Here is a 21,065-nt window from a genome sequence, read left to right on the forward strand (position 1 = left end):
CCCCCCCCCCCTACTGCCCTCATTCTGGGGGCAGTAATTAAGGTTGTTGGTTGGTCTCAGCCAGCAGGCAGTGAAGAAAAGTCTTCATTTCCAAATGTACAGATCTGTTTTTGTTGTAACCTGATGGGATTCACACTGCCGCTGTTTGCTCCCCTTTAAACTGACCAGAGTTCCTTTCCTCGGATAATCCGCTCCGTTTGGGCTGGTGTGAAAGCACATCCGGATTTATTACACAAAGAGAACTTTAATCAGCGTCGCTAGGCCTTTGATTTATCCTCGGTACTTTCATTTCAGTCTTGTGATGAAGTATTCTTCTCTAGTGGTATTACAACTTTTACTTCTGATACTTCAATAGAAGTAATCGATTAACATCAACTAGCGTTGACCTTCTCCCAGATACCAAACTGAGAAATTCCGTCCTAATCTGTAGCATTCAAAATGTAATCAGACACAGAGCCTTCCTGTGACGCTGATGTTGATGGCATAGATCTCTTGCGCCCTCTAGTGGAGAGGCTTATTAGCACTGGAATCATTCACAATCATGGCACAAGCCACGAAGGGATCAAAAAGCATTATTTGTTAGCTGATATTGGAAAATGTCCTGTTAACTTCACAATAAGGGAAATCTCATTTATATCCACGTAAAAAGAAAAGTTATCAAAATAACAATATCACGTTCACCTGTGTTTCTCTTCCAGAATGTGAAGATGCTGCATCCTGTTGACCTCTTCACCGGCAACTTCACGGGCAACTTCACGGGCAACTTCATGGGCAACATCGCCACCGCCGGCGCGTCAGGCGGCCCCCGCTGCACCTACAAGGAAGACTTTAAACGCGTCTTACTCCCAGCTGTTTACAGCTTCGTCTTTCTGCTCGGCCTTCCCCTCAACGCCGCCGTCATACTGAAGATCTGGAGAACTCGGCCCAATCTGTCCAAAAACAACATCTACATGCTGAACTTGGCCATAGCCGACTTTCTCTACGTGATGTCGCTTCCCTTGCTCATCTACAACTACGGCAGTCGTGACTACTGGCCCTTTGGGGAGCTCGCCTGTAAACTGGTCAGGTTTCAGTTCTACAGGTGAGAAGTTTACCTGATCCAGGTCCAGCCTTTCTGAGCCTGTTTGGTCTTTGATAGAAGCCAGGAAGGCACGGTTAAGTTTCATCCGGCATTGGGAAGGGAGAGATACGATACCCCCCCCCCCCCAAAAATAAATACAAATGTTTGGACTGAATTCATGATGTTTCAGAAAGTTTCAGAAGTGAAACAGCATTAATAGATGTGGGAAGCCTGCCGCTGCAAACAGCTGGCAGGCTTCTCCTTTTTGAGAGTGACACTAGTCCGAGATGAACGTTCCTTCATCTGTTTGATCTGACAGCCTCTTTTCCTTTCTTCTTAGTAATCTGCACGGCAGCATTTTCTTCCTCACCTGCATCAGTGGGCTGCGCTACATGGGCATTTGCCACCCTCTTGCGATCTGGCACAAGCAAGCCGGTCGCAGGACGGCGTGGTGCATCTGTGGAGGCGTGTGGCTGGTCGTCGTCGTCCTGTGCGCGCCGACGTTTCTCTTCGCCGCGACGGGAATTCAGCGGAACCGCACGGTGTGTTACGATTTGAGCACGCCGAGGCGTTCGGTGGACTACTATCCTTACGGCATGGCCCTGACCTGCCTCGGATTCTTATTGCCTTTTATCGGCGTGATGGTGTGCTACTGTCGGATGGCCCAGATCCTCTGCCGCCCGGTGTCCTACCGGGGCGTCTCCATGGCAACCGGGGAGAAACGGGACAAGGCGGTGCGGATGATCATTGTGGTTGTGGTGGTGTTCTGCGTAAGCTTCCTGCCGTTTCACCTCACTAAGACCGTGTACCTGGTGGTGCGTGCGCTGCCCGCTGCGCCCTGTGAGACGAGGAACCTGTTCTCAATCATCTATAAGAGCACCAGGCCGTTCGCCAGCATGAACAGCATTCTGGACCCGATTTTGTTCTACTTCACCCAGCCGCGCTACCGCCACAACACCAAAAGGTTTCTGCTCAAGGTCACCACCCTCAAAGACAAGGGCAGCGGTGGACCCTAAAGCTGAAGAGTGTTCTTTGACCTGTGTCGATCCTAGGAGGCTCCAAAGTCATAAAGTCATTGATCTAACGCGCACGTCCTCTGTGCTTGAACCTACCACTCAGTAATGAGCGTCTAAAACAGATGACTCAACAAGAAGCCTCTAAAATGTGGCGTGAAATGATTCATCTCATGATATGAAAAGTAAATATAGACTGAAGACAAACTCGGAGGACGATTTCAGAGACTTGGAATCAAAGTAGTATTCTACCTGCACTGTGCATAACACATGAAGTTTATTGTCCTGAAACCACTGTAACAGATTAACTTTACTGGAATGATTTGATCTGAACATGTATTAATTAAATGTACCGGTAACGTACATTTGGAGAAAAATACATTTTCACATTTTAAGACTTTCTTGATGTATTTGTGTCTGTAAAGCATTGTCATTCAGCAATGAATGGAGAGACTGCGTGTTGATTTTGAACAAATGAGTGGCCAAATAATTATGTCTGGTTCATTTTTATTTTCCCCAATTGCAAAATCTGGTGTTTGGAGACGTCTTTATGCACTGTGCCAACAAGTTTGTGCCACTCAGTATTATTATTTTTTTAATGTTTTTTTTTTATTCTTTATAAATTACTGTAACGCAGTATTGTATTGGAAATAAAAGACTATATTTTATCACATTTATATTAATTACCAAAAACTACGTTTGTATCATTTAGCCTTTCCTTGAGATAAAACAATAAAAATAAGTTGATGAATGTGTCGTTGGAATCGGTTTGACGTCGATAAATGTGGTTGTAAACGTACAAATCAAACCCTAAAAAAAAAAAAACAGAATCCTTGGATCACAGATGAGTCCATGTGATCTACCGTCGATGAGCTGAAGGGGGCGCTGCAGTCCTCCTTTAGGGAATACAAGTCCTGCCTTGGAACAAAAGGACCGGTAAGCAGCAGACGTCCATGGGAAGCGTCACAGAGGGGTTATTGTGCACGAGTGAAACCCTGTGGAGTCTCTACTTCAGCCCGAGCTGCTAAAAGGGATCCGGATCTCTGGCCTCCGAGCCTTTAACAGAAAAACTATCAATGGATACAGAATCCAGAAACGTAATTGTGTGTTTGCAGATATTCCTTTATAATGACTTCCAGACATTAATAAAGGAATGTTCTCCTCTAAAATGTGTGATTGTTCCTTCATTCCTTCTGTGCCACTGTTCTTTATCGCAATGGAAGGGGCTGTGATTCCGAGTATCTGTTCCTGCTATCAAAAAAAAAAGAGCCTTTCCTCTCAGTCCCCGAGGGGGGCTATGACAGTCCCGCCCATCCCCTCTGCCCTATCTCAGGCATTAACATGCAAAAAAAACAAATCATGCCAAAATAAGGGATCAACCGTTTGGGAATGTTCAGTGAGTGATGCGTCGGGCCCGTCCGGGCTGCGCCAACCCGGTAGGAGGTGGAGGTTTACGAGCAGTGGGGGGGGGGGGGGGGGGGGGCAACAATGGAAAAGTTTGTTTTGTGAACAGGTCAGGAAAGTTTGCTTGCAGAAATTTGTTGCGCTTTTTCTTTCTGGCACGGATGTAAATTAGGACCGAAAAGTCGCCTTTTTACGCAGCGGATTTTTTCTATTAAATTTTTTTTTTCAGTGCAAGATTGAAGCGATTTAAAGAGGATGGAAATGGACCACAGCGTTTTGGATATTCGTGGAGTCATTATGTCTGTGTGTGAAGTCTGAGGCGGGGGGGGGGGGGAGACGCGAACAATGGCAGAAGGAGAGCGGAAGAATGCGGCTGTGTACCGCAGCGTCTCTTTCAAAAAGTTACAGTCCTGGGGCGCCAAGAGGAGAGAAGACCCGCAACACAAAGCGGGGGATTTAAAGGCGACCGGCGTCGCCCCCCTCCCGGAGCCCAGCAAGGCGGAACAATCCTCGGCGGCGCGTAATGTCAGCGTGTCGAGAAAAGTTTCCAAACTCTCTGCCGCCGCCACCGCCGGCCTCCTAACCGCAGACTCAAGGAGAGGCTCCTCTGCGCCTCTCGCCATTTCTCCATCCATCCGCCAGCTCACAGAGAAATTCAGCAGCTGCAGCTCCGCCGGGACGCGCACAGCCGCACCGGGAGATCCGGCAGCAGTGACGCGGGGGGACGGCGCTCTTCCGCGGGCGAAGTGCGCCAGGAGAGACCGGTCTCTGTCTCGTAAATCTTTACACAAGGATAGCGGTGCTGGACATTTACAGGATACTACTACTACGACTACTAGTACTACTACTACTACTACTACTACAGAGCCTCTCACAAAAAACAAACTGCAAAAGTGTCACTCTGGGGGCTCGGATTCGGAGAGGCGGATTTTTACCTCATCAGCCGACCACTCTGGTAAGAGAGATGTTTCACAGATCAATAATGCATGCCCTCCTCCCGATCCCAGAAAGGCTTATTTGACCCCAGACGAGGAAGAGGACGCTCTCAGTAGAAGAGGGGCTTCTCCCCCCTGCACAGCTCACAGAAGTTATTTCACCACACACCAGGGCGACTTTATTCCCTCGCACTCAGACAAGTGGCCCAGTGTGACTAAGATCAGAGAGATTTTTGGTGAAAAACAAAGTCAAGCGGCGGCGCAGCTGCACAAGACTGACAGAGGCCGCCTGCTAGAGCTCTGTCCCGGCGACAGCGCTCCTATCTCAGATAGACAAAGTGACAAACTCCTGTCTGCCGCCGATTCCAGGAGCCCGTCTCTGGAAGCGCAAAGCCAAGGAAGCGGTGCAGCTAAGGAGAAGTGTTGCTATGATCTGGACTTTGATCCCGAAGCTCACCACCGGCTGCACTCGAACGATGAGGCGGGTGTAGATGCACGAAGTCCCGCCAGCAAAGTTTGTGATGCGAATACTTTAGAAGGCGGCGGCAGCATCAGTCGCGCTTGCAGTGGGGGGGGTCACGAGCGTAGGATTAACCCATCTCCATGCAGATCTCATTGTTCCAGCTCTGAGGTAGGGGCGACCCATAAGACCCCCATTGTGACGAGCTTGACATGTGACCTCGCCTCTGACCTTCAACCTCCTTCTACTTTGTCTTGGAATCGATCGGAGCGCTTGGACACCTCCTCCTGCTCCTCCTATCTTCAGCAGCCGACAGTGAGGGAGAAAAGGGATAGACAGGGGGTCGGGCTGCCCAGGGATAGTTTACATTCCTCGCATAGCTCTAGAGCTGCAGCCCCTACCTCCTCCTCCTCCCCCCCCTCCACCGCCGCAGCTCCAGATAAAGCCATTGCCTCCTCCTCCTCCTCCTCTACCATAGCTCCCTCCAATGAACTAAGTGCCCCGGCAAGAGTTGCCTCTCCCCTTAGCTCCTGCTGGATGTTTAGCTCTGGAGACGAAGAGGAGGAGCACACCAGGACAAGAAAAGGGTTTGGAGGAGGCAGTTGCAGTGTTCCTGCCAGCCAAGCTCCCTCCATCTCCTGCAGAGCAGGAGAAAGAGGCACCACAGAGCGAGGCGGCAGCTATTTATCCCGCAGTAAAAATGGCTGGTTGGGCACGAAGGGAATTGGCAGGTATTCGGGCAGTGAGGAGGACAGCCCGGGCGCTCTAGGCTCCCACGGTCGAGAGGCAGTCCGCCGCCGCTCAGTGAGGAAGAAGAAGAAATCCAGTGGAGCCGCTCTAGCAACAGGCCGTGCTGACTATGTTGGTCATGACAGCGAATCAGAAGACAGTGACACCAACAGGCCCTTGACAATGGAGCACTTAGATCGGCACCACCAGCAAAGCAGAGGAAAACCTGTGGGGGCAGCATCGCGGAGCCACTCGGCAAGAGAGCACAGCAGTCACAGTAACCGGGCCAGGGTCCAGCAATGGGAGCGCATCGCCTCGCCGGCGCTCTCCGCGACACTTCCTGGTGTGTCGCGAGTGTCGAAGGTCAACATCCCTCCATTTGCTTCCAGTCCTAGTGGCTCACGCTGCAGCAGTCGATACTCCAGCACTGAGACGCTGAAGGAGAAGGAGGAGGACCAGTCCGGTGCCGGCCGTGATGCAAGTAGCAGAAGTGCATCGTTATCTATGCTGAGTAAAACTTACCATGGGAATTTCACCATGTATCGCTCCCCAAGCTTCGGCCATGGGGATAACTTCTCCCGTACTCATTTGCGGGTGTGTCCAAAGGCCATTCCTGTGGTTGCCCCCTCACCGGCTGTGTTGTCCAGAGAAGGTGGGGTATGTGCAAGGGTTAGAAGTAGTGAGGCCGAGGCAAGGAGGGCAACAGGTGTGGGTAGGGTAGCCGTTAATGATGAAAACCGAATATCCACGTCCAACCCTGATATCACTTCAGAAACACTGACGCTCTTAAACTTTCTGAAATCTGACCTGTCGGAGCTCAAGGCTCGAAAAATAATCGGAGACAAATCAGCGGCCACAGAAGGGTCATCGGTGTACAGGATGGGCTCACGGATTTCTGGTGGCACCCCTCTACCGCCCGGTTTTCGCCCGTCCCTGAAAGACCTGACTGCCACCCTACGGCGTACGAAGTCCTTCACTTATTCAGACAAGCCAGCTGCCGGCAGGTCTCACTTGAGATGTGACAACGCCAAAAGGAGCTCATCTGAGCAGCAGCTTGACTTGGATGGAGAGATTGATGGAGGGAGGGTGTCGGTGTCCGATAGGGAAGTAGAAAGCGACGGGGGCGATTCTATGCTTGGGAGAAGACAGAGAATGCTGAATTATGGGTTTGATGATAATGACGAAGTGACTGCTCCAATGCATGAGAGGTACGTACAGGAAGCCAGGCAGGTCATTCGAGATATCTGCCAGATGAGTACGAGGCAAGATGATGATGATGATGAAAGGAGAGCCGATGCTGATTTGGAGAATGAATGTTTCCAGGTCAAGGACGCAATTGAGGAGAAGGAGAATGCCCCGTTGAGCGTAACGGATGAGACGAAGAAATATCAAGAGGGTGAGTTTAAAAATACAAAAGACTGGGGTAAACACGAGAGGGAGAGCGAGAACGGGGAGAGGGAGAGGAGCGAGAGGGATGGACAAAGTGCAATGTTGGGGAAGCTAAACAGCAGGGGAGCAGAGTACAGAGAGAAGGCAAATAGACAGAGCAGCGAGACGGAGGGAGGCGAACCGAGGGGTGATTTGGGGGAAAGCATGTTCTACGACCAGTCTGGAGATGAACTTTCAGGCCACGAGTCCAGCCTAACGGATGAAGGGATTGTCACAGAGCCAGAGATGGGCCCAACTGAACCCCCCAAGAGGCCGTTTCTGGGACCGGCGGGGGTTCATTTAGGATCACAAATTGCCAGAGATGTTTTAGGGCAGCCTGTCACCGTGTGGAAACAGTCAGCTCTGCATGAGGTGGAAGGCTTTGAGCAGGAGAGAGAAGTGATTACGGAGAACAGTGTGAATTGTGCAAACCGCCTGAATGAAGTCGGCGGGCCTCCCTCCTTGCTTCTTCCTGCTCGGCTGGCTGAGAGGGACGGCCTCATCGTGGAGCTGAGCAGCACCCCTGGCATCAGCAATGTCAACACCGCCAGCGAGCAGATAAAAACCAACAGCGTTGTGTCACAAAGGTCAGCAGGAGGAGGAGGCGGCGGTGGATTGGAAGCCCCTGGAACCCCAAGTGCTGCCCGACGGAGGCGTAAGTTCTCCCCTCACAGCAACGGCAACGCAGGCTCTGATTCCTGTCAGGGCAGTAATGTAGAGTCAGCAGTAGCAGCTGGTGGGAATGGGGAGTCCACAGTTTACCGCTCTCTAAGCGATCCCATGCCCCAGCGGCGCTGTTCCGCGGCGGAGGAAGGTAAAAGCAGTTTTTTCTCTGTAGACAGCAACCTATTAGGATCTCTGTCCGTCAAAGGAGGAGGGAGAGACTCGCCAGAGGCCTCGGCCGGGGCCACTTTGTCAGAAGACAAGGGCAGTGTGGCGAGTGACCTGTCAATGTGCAGCGATGGCGGGCTCCGTGATGACGGCGTTCACGACTACAGCGGGGTGATCCGGAGCATCGTAGCAGAGCCAGGCGTAACGGACAGGCTGATGACAGACGACCAACGCAATGGCAAAGCGCCCAAGAAGAAGTCGTTCAGCGACCCCAGTCGCCGGGGCGATGCCCCGTTATTCTCTCAGAATTACCCACTGATCAAAGGTCAGACAAGAAGCACCCAGCCAATCAATGAACTGGATCAGCCTGCCCAGATCCCGCCTTCCAGCAGCGAGCCAATTCTGAGTGAGCAGGTAGTGGAACTGTGGGAGCCAGAAGTGAGGCCTAAGCAGGCTTCGCCGACACGATTGCATCGTCCAAAAAGCAGTAATAAAATCAAGAAGGTTCGATCTCAGTCAGAAAGCACCATCCACTCTGGAAACCACGACGACGACGACGTATCGGATCAAGACGACCAAGAGAAGGAGCTGCAGAAGTTCAACTTTGATCTTAAGTTAGCCGGCAGTCTGTCGCCTAGGATGGTCCGTCGGCCCTGTAGAAAACGCCCCAACAGGCTTGCTCACTTCTTTCCTCACGAGGACCCGTTCGAGACCCCGGAACTTGGTTCAGAGGTGCAGGAGGATCACAGAGATCAAAGCCATCTCACCTCTTCTCTTCCTCTTCCACAACTGCCATCCAAAACCAAGAGCAAACAGAAACACGTACGCCATACCAGCGAGCCGACGACTTTTATCCCCATCTCGCCTCCCGCACGCCTCCGTCCACCTGAAGAACTAGACCCCCTCGCTGTCCGCGCCTCAGGAAGGTCTACATCCTTAGGCGGGGCTGCCGGGGATGAAGCCCCATGTCTGGAGGATGCGACCCAGAGTTACGCTCTGGAGCTAACCGCCGCTGAGAGGAATACTGATGGCCCCGGGCCCCCTGTAGCCCCCAGAGATGGGACTTCAGTGTCTGCTTCAGAGGGGCCTAGTGGGATTACAGAAGCCGGACCACTGAAGAAGAACACGGAAGGCGCAGCATCCACCGCCGCACCACAAAGGACCAAGCCCAGAGTGGTGAGTCGCACTGTTCACTTCCAGCGCCATGTTTGAGTGTGTGCAAATCTGCTGTGCCAAGTCCTGTCTTCATGCAGTTTGGGTTTACGCCATGTTGAATTTGCTTTGTCTTTTAGTGAGTCAGAGACTCTTAACTGATTTACATTTTCCAGATGTCTCAGTGATGATTTAAATTACATTTTGGTGCAGTAATGGAAAATAAATTGGTTTTGTTTTCGGCCGGATGAAACGACCCACAGCATCGTTTGATGCGGCCTGATGGCTTGTTCTTCTGTTTCACGGCGTAACTAAAGACGCATGGCGTTTTGCGCCTCGTTTTTGGAATCAGGACTCGTCCGGTTCCTTTCGGAGCGCATGTTGGGAGCGGTGCTGCGATCCGGGGAGCCATTAAAGGCTGAGCGGTGTTAAACAAACATCAGAGGATGTTGTTAGTTCGACTAAACAAATCTCAGACAAAGGGTACGAAACAGCAGATGGAGGGATGTTTTCATCCAATATCGATTGTGTTTGTGCCACAAGTGAGAGAGTCAGAGAGAGGAGCTCTAATTAACAGCGCGCCCAAACACAGATTTGGGTGTGTTCGTGTCTGATGCTGCATTTACTCGCCGGTTTCTCAACAGTTGGAGCCTTCTGGCTTGTTGTAGCCTAGCAACACAAAAGGCTGATTGATCACCGCTTTGTAGAACAAGCATCGAATGTTATGTATATCAAAGCGTGTAGGAGCCCACGTACACACACACACACACACACAGACGCACGCCTGGAGGCCTTTACCTGCACTCGGTGTTATTATGCAGTCACGGTTGTGACTCTGAACGGGTGTGGAGAAAGTAAAATCAACACGAGGATTACCATCTGTCTGCGTTCAGGGCAGACGGTTGCCGATCCATCATCTGGCGCTTTGTTTTCGTGACATCATGACAGACTTGCTCTTTTTTAGTCTGGCGACTATTTCGCCGGCCCGGCTTCCCTTCTGCTCCGCTCTAAACGCTGCCTGATCTGTCGCTGACGGTTTTATTTCCTTGGCCCATTGTCCTCACTTGTTGCCGTAGCGACGATAGAAGTAGTTGGCGAGTGACCTGGCAGGGGGCAGGAAATCACTTAAGGGCAATAGGAAGTTGTTGTGGTCGCTGAAGTTTTTGATGATGTCCAGCATGTGTGTACGGCTAGAGAGGACAAAAGCAAGGGGACAGAACCGAGCCCACTGTCTGGCTCTCTTGGTTCTCTTCCTGTGCCTTTTAACCATTTTCTCTTCTTCCTCTTCTCTTTCATTACTCATACAGATGCTGGATCAAAGTCCTTTTCAGTTTTTCGTCCTGGTGATTTCTTGTTCTTCACTTTGCTGTCTCTGTGTTTCTCAGGAACATTTCAGCGCAGTGAGGTCATAACATTTTGTCTTGGTGTGAGGCAGGGTTTTGAGCCAAATGTCAATTTAGGGAAAAGAAGGAAAGGGAAAGAAAAACGGGGACAAAAAAAAAAAGACAGGAGTTGGAAGAAAACGTTCGCTGGTTTAAAAAAAAAAAGAAGCCGCTTCAAAAATAGAACTGAGGTCAAGCTGAAGAATGAAACGGTGATGGGGTGAGGTAGAGCGAGGGAATGGGAGGTAATGGATGAAGAGTCAACCAGAGATCAGTTCTGGAGTCTGCGATTATCAAACTATTCAGATGGATTCAGAAGACGTACGGATTTATCACTTGAAAGAAATCCTTTCATTTTGAGGACAGATGTTTGCCAAGGAGACATTTGATTCCAATGTCAGTGTAGAAGACAGATTAAAAATGTAATTATATAGAGCGGCGTTAACAGATAACCGTAAACCTTAGAATAAAAGCTGACACAATTTATGGTTTATTACGTATTTTCCTTCAGGTAGTCCACGGAACGTGTTAAACGCAAGCACATTTTGTGGATTCCCTTTTTAAAACGAGCATTTCTCGGATTCAGACCAGCTCCTCCTTCCGAGCAGCAATGAAGACCTGTTCAGACAAATGGAAACCATAATGATGATGATGATTCATCGTAAGTTTCCCGTACGTATCGAGTCGTTTTTTGCTTTAAGAGGAGGGGGATGTGGCCCAGCTTTTCTCCTCCTCTCGCTGCATCTTAGAGCTCTACGACTGTCTTTGTTTTATCGAACCACCCACGTGGATTCAAATAGTTTTCCCTCTGCTGGCTTTTATTTTCTTTCACTCCCTTGTTTCTGGGGAAGGTGTCGATTGGTAGATACCGAAAGTATTGATTATTATTGGGCCTTTCGTCATCCATCCTCTAATCATGTGAAGAGTCAAAGGACCGATACGTCACAGAGAAGACGTCGCTGTAAGATAGTGAACGCTCGAGCGCCCGACAGCGGCCGTTCACTGTTGCCGGGTCTCGTGAGAGAAAGTCGCCGCTCTCAACTTCGCCTTTATCTTGCAACCCCTCATCAAACGTCTTTCTTATTTATTTTTTACAGCTTTTCGAGATTTCTTTCAGACAAACAGGCAGACAAAACAACGTGGTTGATTACATAAAACCACCCTCAACGTCTTGCTGCTGCAGATAATAAAGTGAATGAATATTATATATTACAGTTAAACTCTTATCATGTCGTTGATGGAGAGGCAGGAACTCTCCTGATCGACGTCTCGCTCCGTTTCAAGCAGGTTTTAAAATCTAACATTGAAGGTCACACACACACACACACACACACGCAAAGAGCAGAATGTGTGTGTGCGGCCCGGGGTTCTTCCTTTAACATGCAAAGGTCAACGCAGGTTTGTGAGATCTGTCAAGTGAGTGATGCTGAGTGAGTTAAAGGTGAACGAGAGATAAAAGGATAAGGATGCAGTTTGCGCTACTTGAAGCGCTCCAGGACTTGGCGGATGAGACGGAATAGGTGGGATGAATCGTAGGATCAAAAGAGGCCACGCTTCAGATATCTGTGGGGCTCAGTGGTATTTTGGCAGCGTCTGATGACAGACAGCTTGATTTCGCTTTTTGCCAGTGCAGGTAGAGAAGCATTCCTCAATGCTTTTATCTAGGAGCATGGATGGAGTGAGTGGAAGTCTGTGTAAAAGCCGCGAGGCAACAAAAGCGACGGCCGGGGGGGGGGGGGGGTTCGATAATCGTGCTGTTGTGTGCGAGCGACAACTGGGAAATGTAAAAAGCAGCTGGCAGTAGTTAGCATTGATTCAAACGTTGCTGCCAAGTGATTCCACTCTGGGTTAATTTTCATTTCGCACCTAACAGCATCCAGATGCTTTTAAAGTTTCCTGCTTGTGAGTGGGACATCCCTAAACCTCTGTTCCCGTCTCACCAGCTCCCTCCTCCTCTTCAGACGATGATTTGGCCGCTGTCAGTGCCTCTCCTGCCAGCTCAGAGAAGGAGTAACGTTAACCCCTCATTATGCCTCTGTCAGGTGGAGGACTGATCTCTGAGGCCAAGGAAAGACAGTCCAACGTGGAACAGGCTGCAGAGCGAGAATCTGAGGACCTGGCTTCCTCTGATTGGCCAAACGGCCCGAATGCATTGGCCGTTTATCCCGGGCTGCCGGAATCCAACATCTTTTGCAGTGTGTCTACTTGCATTTTTTTCTTCTTGTCCCAGCTGATCCCCTCCTCGCTGTCTCTTTCTAACCCTCTCCTCCGGGTCCGTGTGGATCCACCCAGCGTAATTACAGAGCAGTTTGCTTATGTAAGGAAAGCCTCCTCTGAAACAGCACTTTCTAGCAGAGCTGCTATTTCAGCTTTTTTTCTGTGTCTACAGGCAAATTTCTAAGTATGGCTCTGAGGGAGGTTGGAAATGACATAAATAATGGACAACAGTTTAACCTGATTCTTACTCTGCTTTGTAAATGAGATCATCCGTTAGAGGTGGTGTGTGTGCCGTGATTATATAGTATGGCACGTCGAGCGTGTCTGTCTGGCTGCCTTGTAGTTTCGGCTACAAATAGGACTAATGCAATCCATTGGTTTTGGTTTTGCCGTCGTTGGTTTGTCTGTCTGTTAGAAACTCAAAAGGTTACAGACGGATCCTGATGAAATATTCAGGAAATGTTGGGAATGTTGCCAGGAACAGATGATTTAATGTTTAGGATGACCCAGAAGAGATCCTGGATTCTGGATCACTTCGGTAACATTGCAGTGAATAGAGCTTCAAAATGTGTTCCTTAATATCTCGGTTGATTATTGACCGATGCTTATAGAATTTGACACAGTCATGTAGGGCGGGGATCTCTATCTCACCACCAAATTTAATCCGGATCGGATCCGGACTGCAGATATTATCGAGGAATGATAAAAGCTCTCTGAGTGCTTTTATCGTTCCTGTTTTTGATTTATTTATTGATAATAACTTAAATTCTATATTATTGGGATTACTTAAACAACGTTACAAAGTGTTCTGATTTACATGTTTGGAATAGCTTTGGAATGTGCGTCTCCATTCTTGGATACGTATTTTAAAATTTTCTTAAAAGTCCTTTATTCCTTGAGAAATCAAAGAAGAACGGCAGAGAATGTAGACGGCCTTGTGTTATAGCACGCGTGTCAAAACGTTAGCATGGGTTTTGCACATATGTGCATGTCTCTCAGCGATGTGCGTCATCAACAGTCAGTCAGACAATGGTGCGACTGTATGTCCTGCACACGTAGCGTTGCATAGCTTATAGCGTGGTCGGACACACACACACAGGTCCAGGCTTTGTTCTGACTGTGGGTCGACTCGGGCGTTCAGTCTTAGGGTTTCACTCATCTTTTGTCATCCTGAGAAACATGACGGTAGAAAAGCACTGCCAGCCTCTACCCTCGTCCCCCTCTGGCCTCGTCTTCCTCTCGCCCTCTTCGCTTCCCATCTTATGGCATCAGTTCGCCGCTTTGGATCATGCTCTAGCTGCCAGTCGAGGAACTCTCGTCAAAGCGGGAATGGAGAAGTGGAGGTGTCGGAGCGTTGCTCCTGAGTGGCTGGTGGGATCTCGGATAAAGGCGCAGGGAGAGGAGGAGGACGATGGGAGAGGAGAGACGGGAGGAGTTAAGGACAAAGCAGCCTCCCAGGCAGGTTGATTGATTATATTATTACCAGATGCATTCCATATTACACTGTCTGAAGCGGGTGGTCCCATCTGTGTGAAAACCAGAGATGAATGGGTAAAGCATGTTGCCGCCTTGATTGTCAAGGCCAGTCTGAGGAGCGTTTTGGGGAGTGCCATCGATTATGAATGAGCCTGCTTTTGTTTTGAGATGAAGTTATGATATGATTTTATTGTCCTCGAGGGAAATTCTTACCGTGCGTTTAACCGATGTCTGAGGAGCAGCGGAACACCGTCTGGGGAGCCGAATGAGGAGCAGTTCTAATTAGCACGATGCATAATACATGGGGGTCCAGCGAGGCCTCTTATTATGCTGCTTTAGATATTCTGAATTATTAATCTTTATTAGACTCGCGTGTGCAAGACCAAAATAATAAGAGTCTCCCACAAAACTGTGAGTCGTTCTGGAAATATGTTTGCGATACTTCAATCGAGAAAGCGTGCGTGCCTGTATTGGACGGAATGACAGAAAAGTAGGGGCTGACAGACGCGGCGGTGGATTGGCCAGATCGGCAGATTAGAGATGATGAAGCAGGCGAGAAGGTCGGCGGTGCAACACCCACCCCCCCCCCCTTCGTCCCACTGCTCTGCCCCATCGTGTGATTTTTAGAGAGAACACTGGCAACATAATACGCAGCACAATCGACATCCTGTTGTCTCCGCCGGTTTGGAGACATTTACATTTCCTGACTAGCTATTGCTAGCTGCTACATCATCAAAGCTTGACGACCGATCCCGCCCCGCTGCCTCGCCGCTCACCGGGTTACGGTTAATTCTGTCTGTCTAATAATAATGTTCATCAATCCCAATCACTCCGTCGAAAGTGAACTCGCTCTGTGTCGTTGCCATCCTGTCGCTGTCCGCTTCCCACCAGAGACAAAGTGGCGTGAAGATAATAAATGACCTCAACAGAAGGGAAAAAATATATATATAAATATATTCTTTATGTTTGAGGAAGCCGTGGTATTGACTTTAATTTGAAAAACGTGTGCAGCGGTGAAAATAACACAGATCCTGCCTTTTAAGGAGCTAAATCTTCTGCGTTCTCCTTGCAGGAACCATAATTGTCTTCATTGAGAGGGCAGGGCAGGGAAGTGGGTTTGGGGGGGGGGGGCATTTTGGACTATCACACGCACACACACACACACACACAGTCACACACGCCTTTAATGTGCTTCACAGAGTTATGACAGAACAGAGCGCATGAGCTCCGCTGCTTGGGAAGTCCAGAACGCTTCCTACAGCAGCTGACATTTAGGATGCACGACGAAGATGTTTGTCCTCCCTACGTGGGAGGACAAACTTTTTTTGGGTCTTCTTTTTGGCAGTGTGTGAGTGTGTGCATGAGGGACGGTTGTGTGTGCATGCAGGTGGCCGAAGGAATGCGGTGACATCAGAGAGGTCAGAGTTTGTGTTTGAGAGAAGAGAGGAAGGAAGGAAAAATGAAACAGGCATGTCGCATCGGTGCGTCAGCCTTCTCTGTCTGTCCCAACTCCCCCCCCCCCCCCCCCCCCCCCATCTATCTCTTTCTTTCTGGCCGTGTCCCTATCCTTCTCTTTTTGTCCTCCTCACCTCTTTCCTTCTATTTTTACCTCTTATCCAACTGTGCTCACATCTGGATCTTATTGACTCAATGAACAGCCATAAAAGTCTCTCTCTCTCTCTCTGTCTCTCTCTCTCTCTGTGTGTGTGTGTGTGTGTGTTTGGGTATGGCGTGCATAGGTTTGCTTGTGTATGTCTGGAAAGACATTGTAGATGTAAACACATCTTTATTAGAAGTTTTCTCTGAAACGTTCCTGCGCTCTATTTCAGCTGCAGCCGCAACAATGCAGGGATTTGTGAAGCACTAACCCATTTCTTCTTCTTCTGTGGTTTCTTCTGTGGTTTTGATTTCTGATGCGGAAATGTATCCAAATGTTTGAATAATGCATATTTGACTTCTACTTCAGGGTGGCATGGTGGCGCAGTGGGTGGAGCTGTTGAATCACAGCAAGAAGGTTCCGGTTTCGACCCCTATGGGCGAAAGGTCGGGGGTAAACCCTGGATGAGACGCCAGCTCATCGCAGGGCCACATTTACTTCATTGAGGGGTGCATTTCTTGCTCCCTGGCCAATTCTAAATACAGACCCTCGTCATTCTTACGTCACGTTCAGTTCTTTCTCACCATAATTTAAACTGTGTGTGATGATTTAACACGGCATGAGAGATTACAGACCGCACTGTAAAGATGTAATCCGACATGAATCTGATGACTGAATAAATACACATAATCTGCCTCTTTTAATAACCTCTAAATAGATCGTGAGAATTTTCAAAGAATAGAACTGTAAACTGTTTTTTTTTGTTTCCGTTTTGGTTTTCCACCGCTCTGAGGAGGACGTCAGATCCCGATCTTGCATGTCGTGAGAGAATACCGGTAGTTGTTATTACTGTCCTAATTGTGCACAGGAATCAGTGGTTTTCCGATCAAATCAATGCTCGAGCAGGAGTTATGCTTTTCACGCTTCACATTTAACGCTAAACATTTCCCTCCCGCAGGTCGTGTTAGGGCCGTCAACATTGTGTTGACGGCTGTCTGGAAGTGAAAGCGCTGCGTCTTCTCTTTGTTTATCATCATCATCATCATCATCGTGATCTGTCGATGTTAAAAAGCACCTTCAGGTTTCATCTGCAGCTGCCTGGATTTATCAGAGACTGTTGCTCCTGGCTGTGATCGATCGGTTCTTTTAGTCACGCACCATAAATCCGCTGAAAAGCGTTCCTCGATGCCTATAGCGTCCAGGACTCGCACCGCAGCTGAACCCATCAGCCAGTTAGCAGCAAGTTTACACGACAGCGTCTTATCTCCCTAATGACAGGCTGAAGTTGAGAGAAGGATCCTTGGCAGCAGAGGAGGAGCGAGGCTTCAGGCCGGCACGCCGACCTTTTTGGGCGTCTCTGCCAGCGAACTGGTGAACTGGGAACTCATTTGAGTCGACTGTCGGCGTGAAGCTGTCGACATGTGTAAGCCAAATGGTCCAAATAAATCAGAGGCCGGAGTTAATGCTGATAATGAACGACGGGGATGAAGGGAAGCGGAGCCGAGGCTCGGCTCAGCGTGAATCACGCTGAAACCCTTTCATGTTCCTCTCTGTCATCTTATGGGAAGTCGTAGTTCACAACATGCAAGCAGCTGCGTAAAGACACGAACATGTGAGACTTGTGTTTTCCGCAGTAACCATAGCGATCAAAGAGCTTGTCTTTGGGTCGGATTTGTGTGTGTGTGTGTGTGTGTGTGTGTGTGTGTGTTTGCCTCTGCGTTCATGTTCTATTCATAGAAAGAGGAATGATACAGGCTTGGGAATGTTGTCCTCTCCGGAAAAACAAGCCCCCCCCCCCCAACCCTTCATCCCCTTTCTCCGTCTCTCCATGGCAGATAGGACAAACATGATGAGAAGGGAAAGAAAATGCCAAGATAAGTGGAAGCGGCAGGAATTTGGTATGAGAGGAGATGAGAGGAGGAGGATGAGGAGGTGGGGGGGGGGTGGGGGGGGGGGCTGAAACTGTAGCCTTCACAGAGGCTGTGAAGTAAATAACGTCTGCATCATCTCATCTCATCTAAAACTACTAATATTTTTGTCTTTGTGACCTTAGAGTCTGCCCCTGTCCACAGAGTGAGCCATGATGCATCCCCATTTTTCTACAGTAGCCCAGAGGGGACAAATTAACCCTTCATTGCCTCTCGAATCTTACGTTGGAGAAAATCCGCTCGTTTTTCAAAATAAAACAACTTTTAGACGCGAATAATCGATACAACGGAAATTGTATACATTAGTTATTCTTTCTGTGCGGCCCGGTAACAAATGCCTCACGGACCGGTACCGGGGCCGCGGCCCGGTGGTTGGGGGCCACTGCACTAATGTGTCTATTTACATATACGGCTCATTCCTCCTTGCGCTCTGTGTGTGGATGGATCCTGCATTCCAGCCATTTGGACCCAGGCCAGAATGTTCTGGGAAGCATACCGGTGCAGCGAGGAGGGAGGGAAAGATGAAATAAAAAAAAAAAAGAGAGAGAGAGGGAGGAACAGAAAGAATGCGAGGATTCTGTCTCCTTATGATTCCTTCCATCCTGAGGCTTAGGGGTTATTTTTGTCCCCACCGGCGAGCCGTGGCCATCGACGGTCTGGTCGTGACCTAATCGCACCTTCTCCTTCTCATATTCTCTTCTCGCTTCCTTCTCACTTTTCACCTCCCTCTCAGAGCTCCTCTTCTATGTTCCCGAAGAGGCTTCAATAGAGTTTTTGCTTTATGAAATCAACTTGTGTGTCGCTCACACTTGTGTTAACTCGTGTGTTTTTATCCAGTGGACGTTCGCTGGCAGCGGCTCTGGACCCTTTGGTTTGGACCGGTCTGATCTAATCGACGGCGTCTGAGAGCAACACTGGGACTGAGCCCATATCACACACACACACACACACACACACACACACAACACTGCCATATAAGGAGAGAGCGAGAGGGAATCTTGGCACCTGCGCCTCTTTTCCTCTCTCTCTCTCTCTCTTTCTCCTGCTATCCCAGAGTTCATTGGCAGCCGTCTCTTTCTTCATTCATGTTAATATCTTCCGTTTCAGTTTGCCCTCTTATCCCTCCACTTCCACCCTTCCACCCGGGTCTTTGGGGCTCTCTCTCCAGGTTCACTCATGAGTACACATGAACTAAACGTCTCCCTGCTCTCAGCCCGAGTGCAAATAGAGCGTTCATATTAGCCCAGTCCAAACACTCGGTTCGGAGGAACCGGAGGCCATTAGGAAACAAGTTGGTTTTAATCTCGAGTATCAGCAAACAAAGGAGCTCTTCCACCGCCGCTGATAAGTTGTGACACAGGCCATTATTTTCTCTCTGGCTGTCCGCTCACACTTTGTGCTTATTGAAGGTTTTCTTTTTTCTGCAGACACATCATGCTTCAAATAGTTTTCTCTCATCTCAGCCCTGCAGGCGCCTCGGTTTATTCGACAGTTCATCGTGTGTCTCCCGCGGTCCGGCTTGACCCGTGAGTTGGACATCTCGGCTGCTGACGTGAATCATCGGTCGTACGAGGTCGTGTCGTCTTTTACTTTAGCTTTGATGATCTGTGTCAGATTCGTTTATAAGTGAGATGGTCCAGCAGTGTGACGCTGACGGGGAAGTTCAAGTGTAAAGCAAAGCTGATGGAGAACATGAGTGTGCGTGTGTGTTCATGTATGTGTGTGTGCGTGTGTGCGTGTGTGTGTGCGTGTGTGCGTGGCTGAGATTAAGAACACTTTTCCCTTTTTTAGCTCTGTCCCACTGGGACTTGTGGAAGGTTCCTCCTCCGTTCACGGGGAAGACGAGCATGAAGAAGAGAAGTGTCTTGGCTACACGCGGTCCTCGTGTTTAATCACCTCATTAACGAACCACATTAATCATTCGGTCACCTCGACGTTACTCCAATGCTTCTACGGCCTAGACCGGAACCGAGATGGTTCCAGATGTTATTACTGCGTTTGGGAAGCAGAGGGGGGGGGGGGGGGGATGTATGTATTTGTCCTTTTCCTCCACTGCGTTGGCTTTTTTTTTTTCTCCATCGAGATGTTTCTGTGGTAACCAGCGTTACGTAGCAACTGACGAGCCAATAACGGTTTGATCTCCCTGCTTTTATCGCCTCTCTTTCCTTCTCTGCTTCCTCTTTCCTCTCATCGGTCTGTCGTCGCACAGGAGCCACACGAGTGGAAAAAAAAAAACAATTTGGGGGAGCAGCTTTATGAAAGGGCTGAGTTCCTGAAGTAGCCCAGGAAATCCACGTGAGCTCCTTCAATCGCTGCGTTCTCCCACAGCCGCTGTGCTGCAAAGCCTCCAGATGTGCGGGGTTCGAGCTGTGATTTGTTGTGCGAGGCCTCAGACAAAGAGCAACAGGAGAAGCATCGAGACGGAGAGAGTCTCCCAGAAAAAACCCCAGCGTCCTGAAGGAAACCCTGGATTCTGTCTCCCAGAGGACGTTTTTGCATTTACTTTACCTGCCTTTAATCCAATGAGGACAATAAATCGCAAGCCCAATCAGACAACGTCAAACATGCAAAGCGCAAGAAACCTGCGTCCGTTTGGCAGCACATGTTCAGAATTTAAGACAGACGGCGCAAATGCACGCGACACAACCAAACACACGACCGTGCGTCAGATACACGCAGGACATAACGGGAAACCGCTGCGAGCGCAGAGGGAGATGGCGTGAAGCGTTTCCAGATGACGCTCGCGCTGAATGCGGCTTGGGAACGTTTGTTGCTGCTGCAGTTTGTGACTAGATAAGTTATTTATATCCGGCGCTCGTTGGTTTTGGGACACGTCGAGCTTCTGTATCCGTTCTGCTGGCCGCCGTCCATTTTGCGCTGCATCTTTTTTGAAACTGTTCATACTCCATGACAAAGAAACAAACCCCCCTCCTGCCTGCAACCAGCTCATGGGATTATTAACAGAAACTCCACCCAGGTTAATAATAATCCTGTGTTGCCATGCCAACGTGTGATGACAACATGCCCCCCCCCCACACACACACACACACACAGCCAGCACAGCTGTGCTGAAGCAGAGGAAGGTCTGAATGTCAAAGCAGCATCGCCTTCAAACCACAATCATTTTCTCGACCTCTTCGCCGCCCTTTGCTGAGATCAGCCTTTGCTTCGGTGGATTGTTGCGTCGCTCTGCTGTCAGCGCGTCGTTGATTCGGTCCAGGCTGCCTTTCTTTGTCGCCTGCAGCGCGCCGGTACAGCAGGAGTTCCTCATGTTCATTATTGCAAAGCTGCTCTATGTTTTTCTGATGCAACGCCCCTGGAAAGATTTAGTTTGGATTGCTTGAAGCTACAATAAGACGCTTCATTTACTGCAACTTTGCTAGCCAACTGACCTATGTGCACGCACACACACACACACACACAACAACAAAAAACCCCATATATGTGAGGATT

General features: G+C 49.3%; 2 protein-coding genes across 2 annotated transcripts in view; both read left to right on the forward strand.

Moving 5' to 3' along the window:
• The first annotated feature begins 707 nt into the window (after positions 1-707).
• Positions 708-2,076, forward strand: LOC137912643 (P2Y purinoceptor 3-like). The gene is made up of 2 exons (XM_068756778.1): positions 708-1,081; positions 1,401-2,076. The coding sequence occupies exons 1-2, from the start codon at positions 708-710 to the stop codon at positions 2,074-2,076; spliced, it is 1,050 nt and encodes a 349-aa protein (XP_068612879.1).
• Positions 2,077-3,822: 1,746 nt separating this feature from the next.
• The window catches only part of LOC137912644 (rho guanine nucleotide exchange factor 17-like), a 37,832-nt gene continuing 20,589 nt past the window's right edge, over positions 3,823-21,065 (forward strand). The window contains exon 1 of the mRNA XM_068756779.1: positions 3,823-9,036. Within this exon, the coding sequence (XP_068612880.1) occupies positions 3,823-9,036 (5,214 nt within the window). The remainder of the gene's footprint in view (positions 9,037-21,065) is intronic.

The sequence above is a fragment of the Brachionichthys hirsutus genome, unplaced genomic scaffold, assembly GCF_040956055.1.
Source record: "Brachionichthys hirsutus isolate HB-005 unplaced genomic scaffold, CSIRO-AGI_Bhir_v1 contig_769, whole genome shotgun sequence".
Lineage (NCBI taxonomy): Eukaryota > Metazoa > Chordata > Actinopteri > Lophiiformes > Brachionichthyidae > Brachionichthys > Brachionichthys hirsutus.

Bases quoted from the DNA above. Each gene is read 5' to 3' on its own strand.
- LOC137912643 (XM_068756778.1), top strand. From the start codon at position 708: ATGCTGCATCCTGTTGACCTCTTCACCGGCAACTTCACGGGCAACTTC. The intron at 1,082-1,400 runs GTGAGAAGTTTA...CTTTCTTCTTAG, and splicing joins GTCAGGTTTCAGTTCTACAG to TAATCTGCACGGCAGCATTT.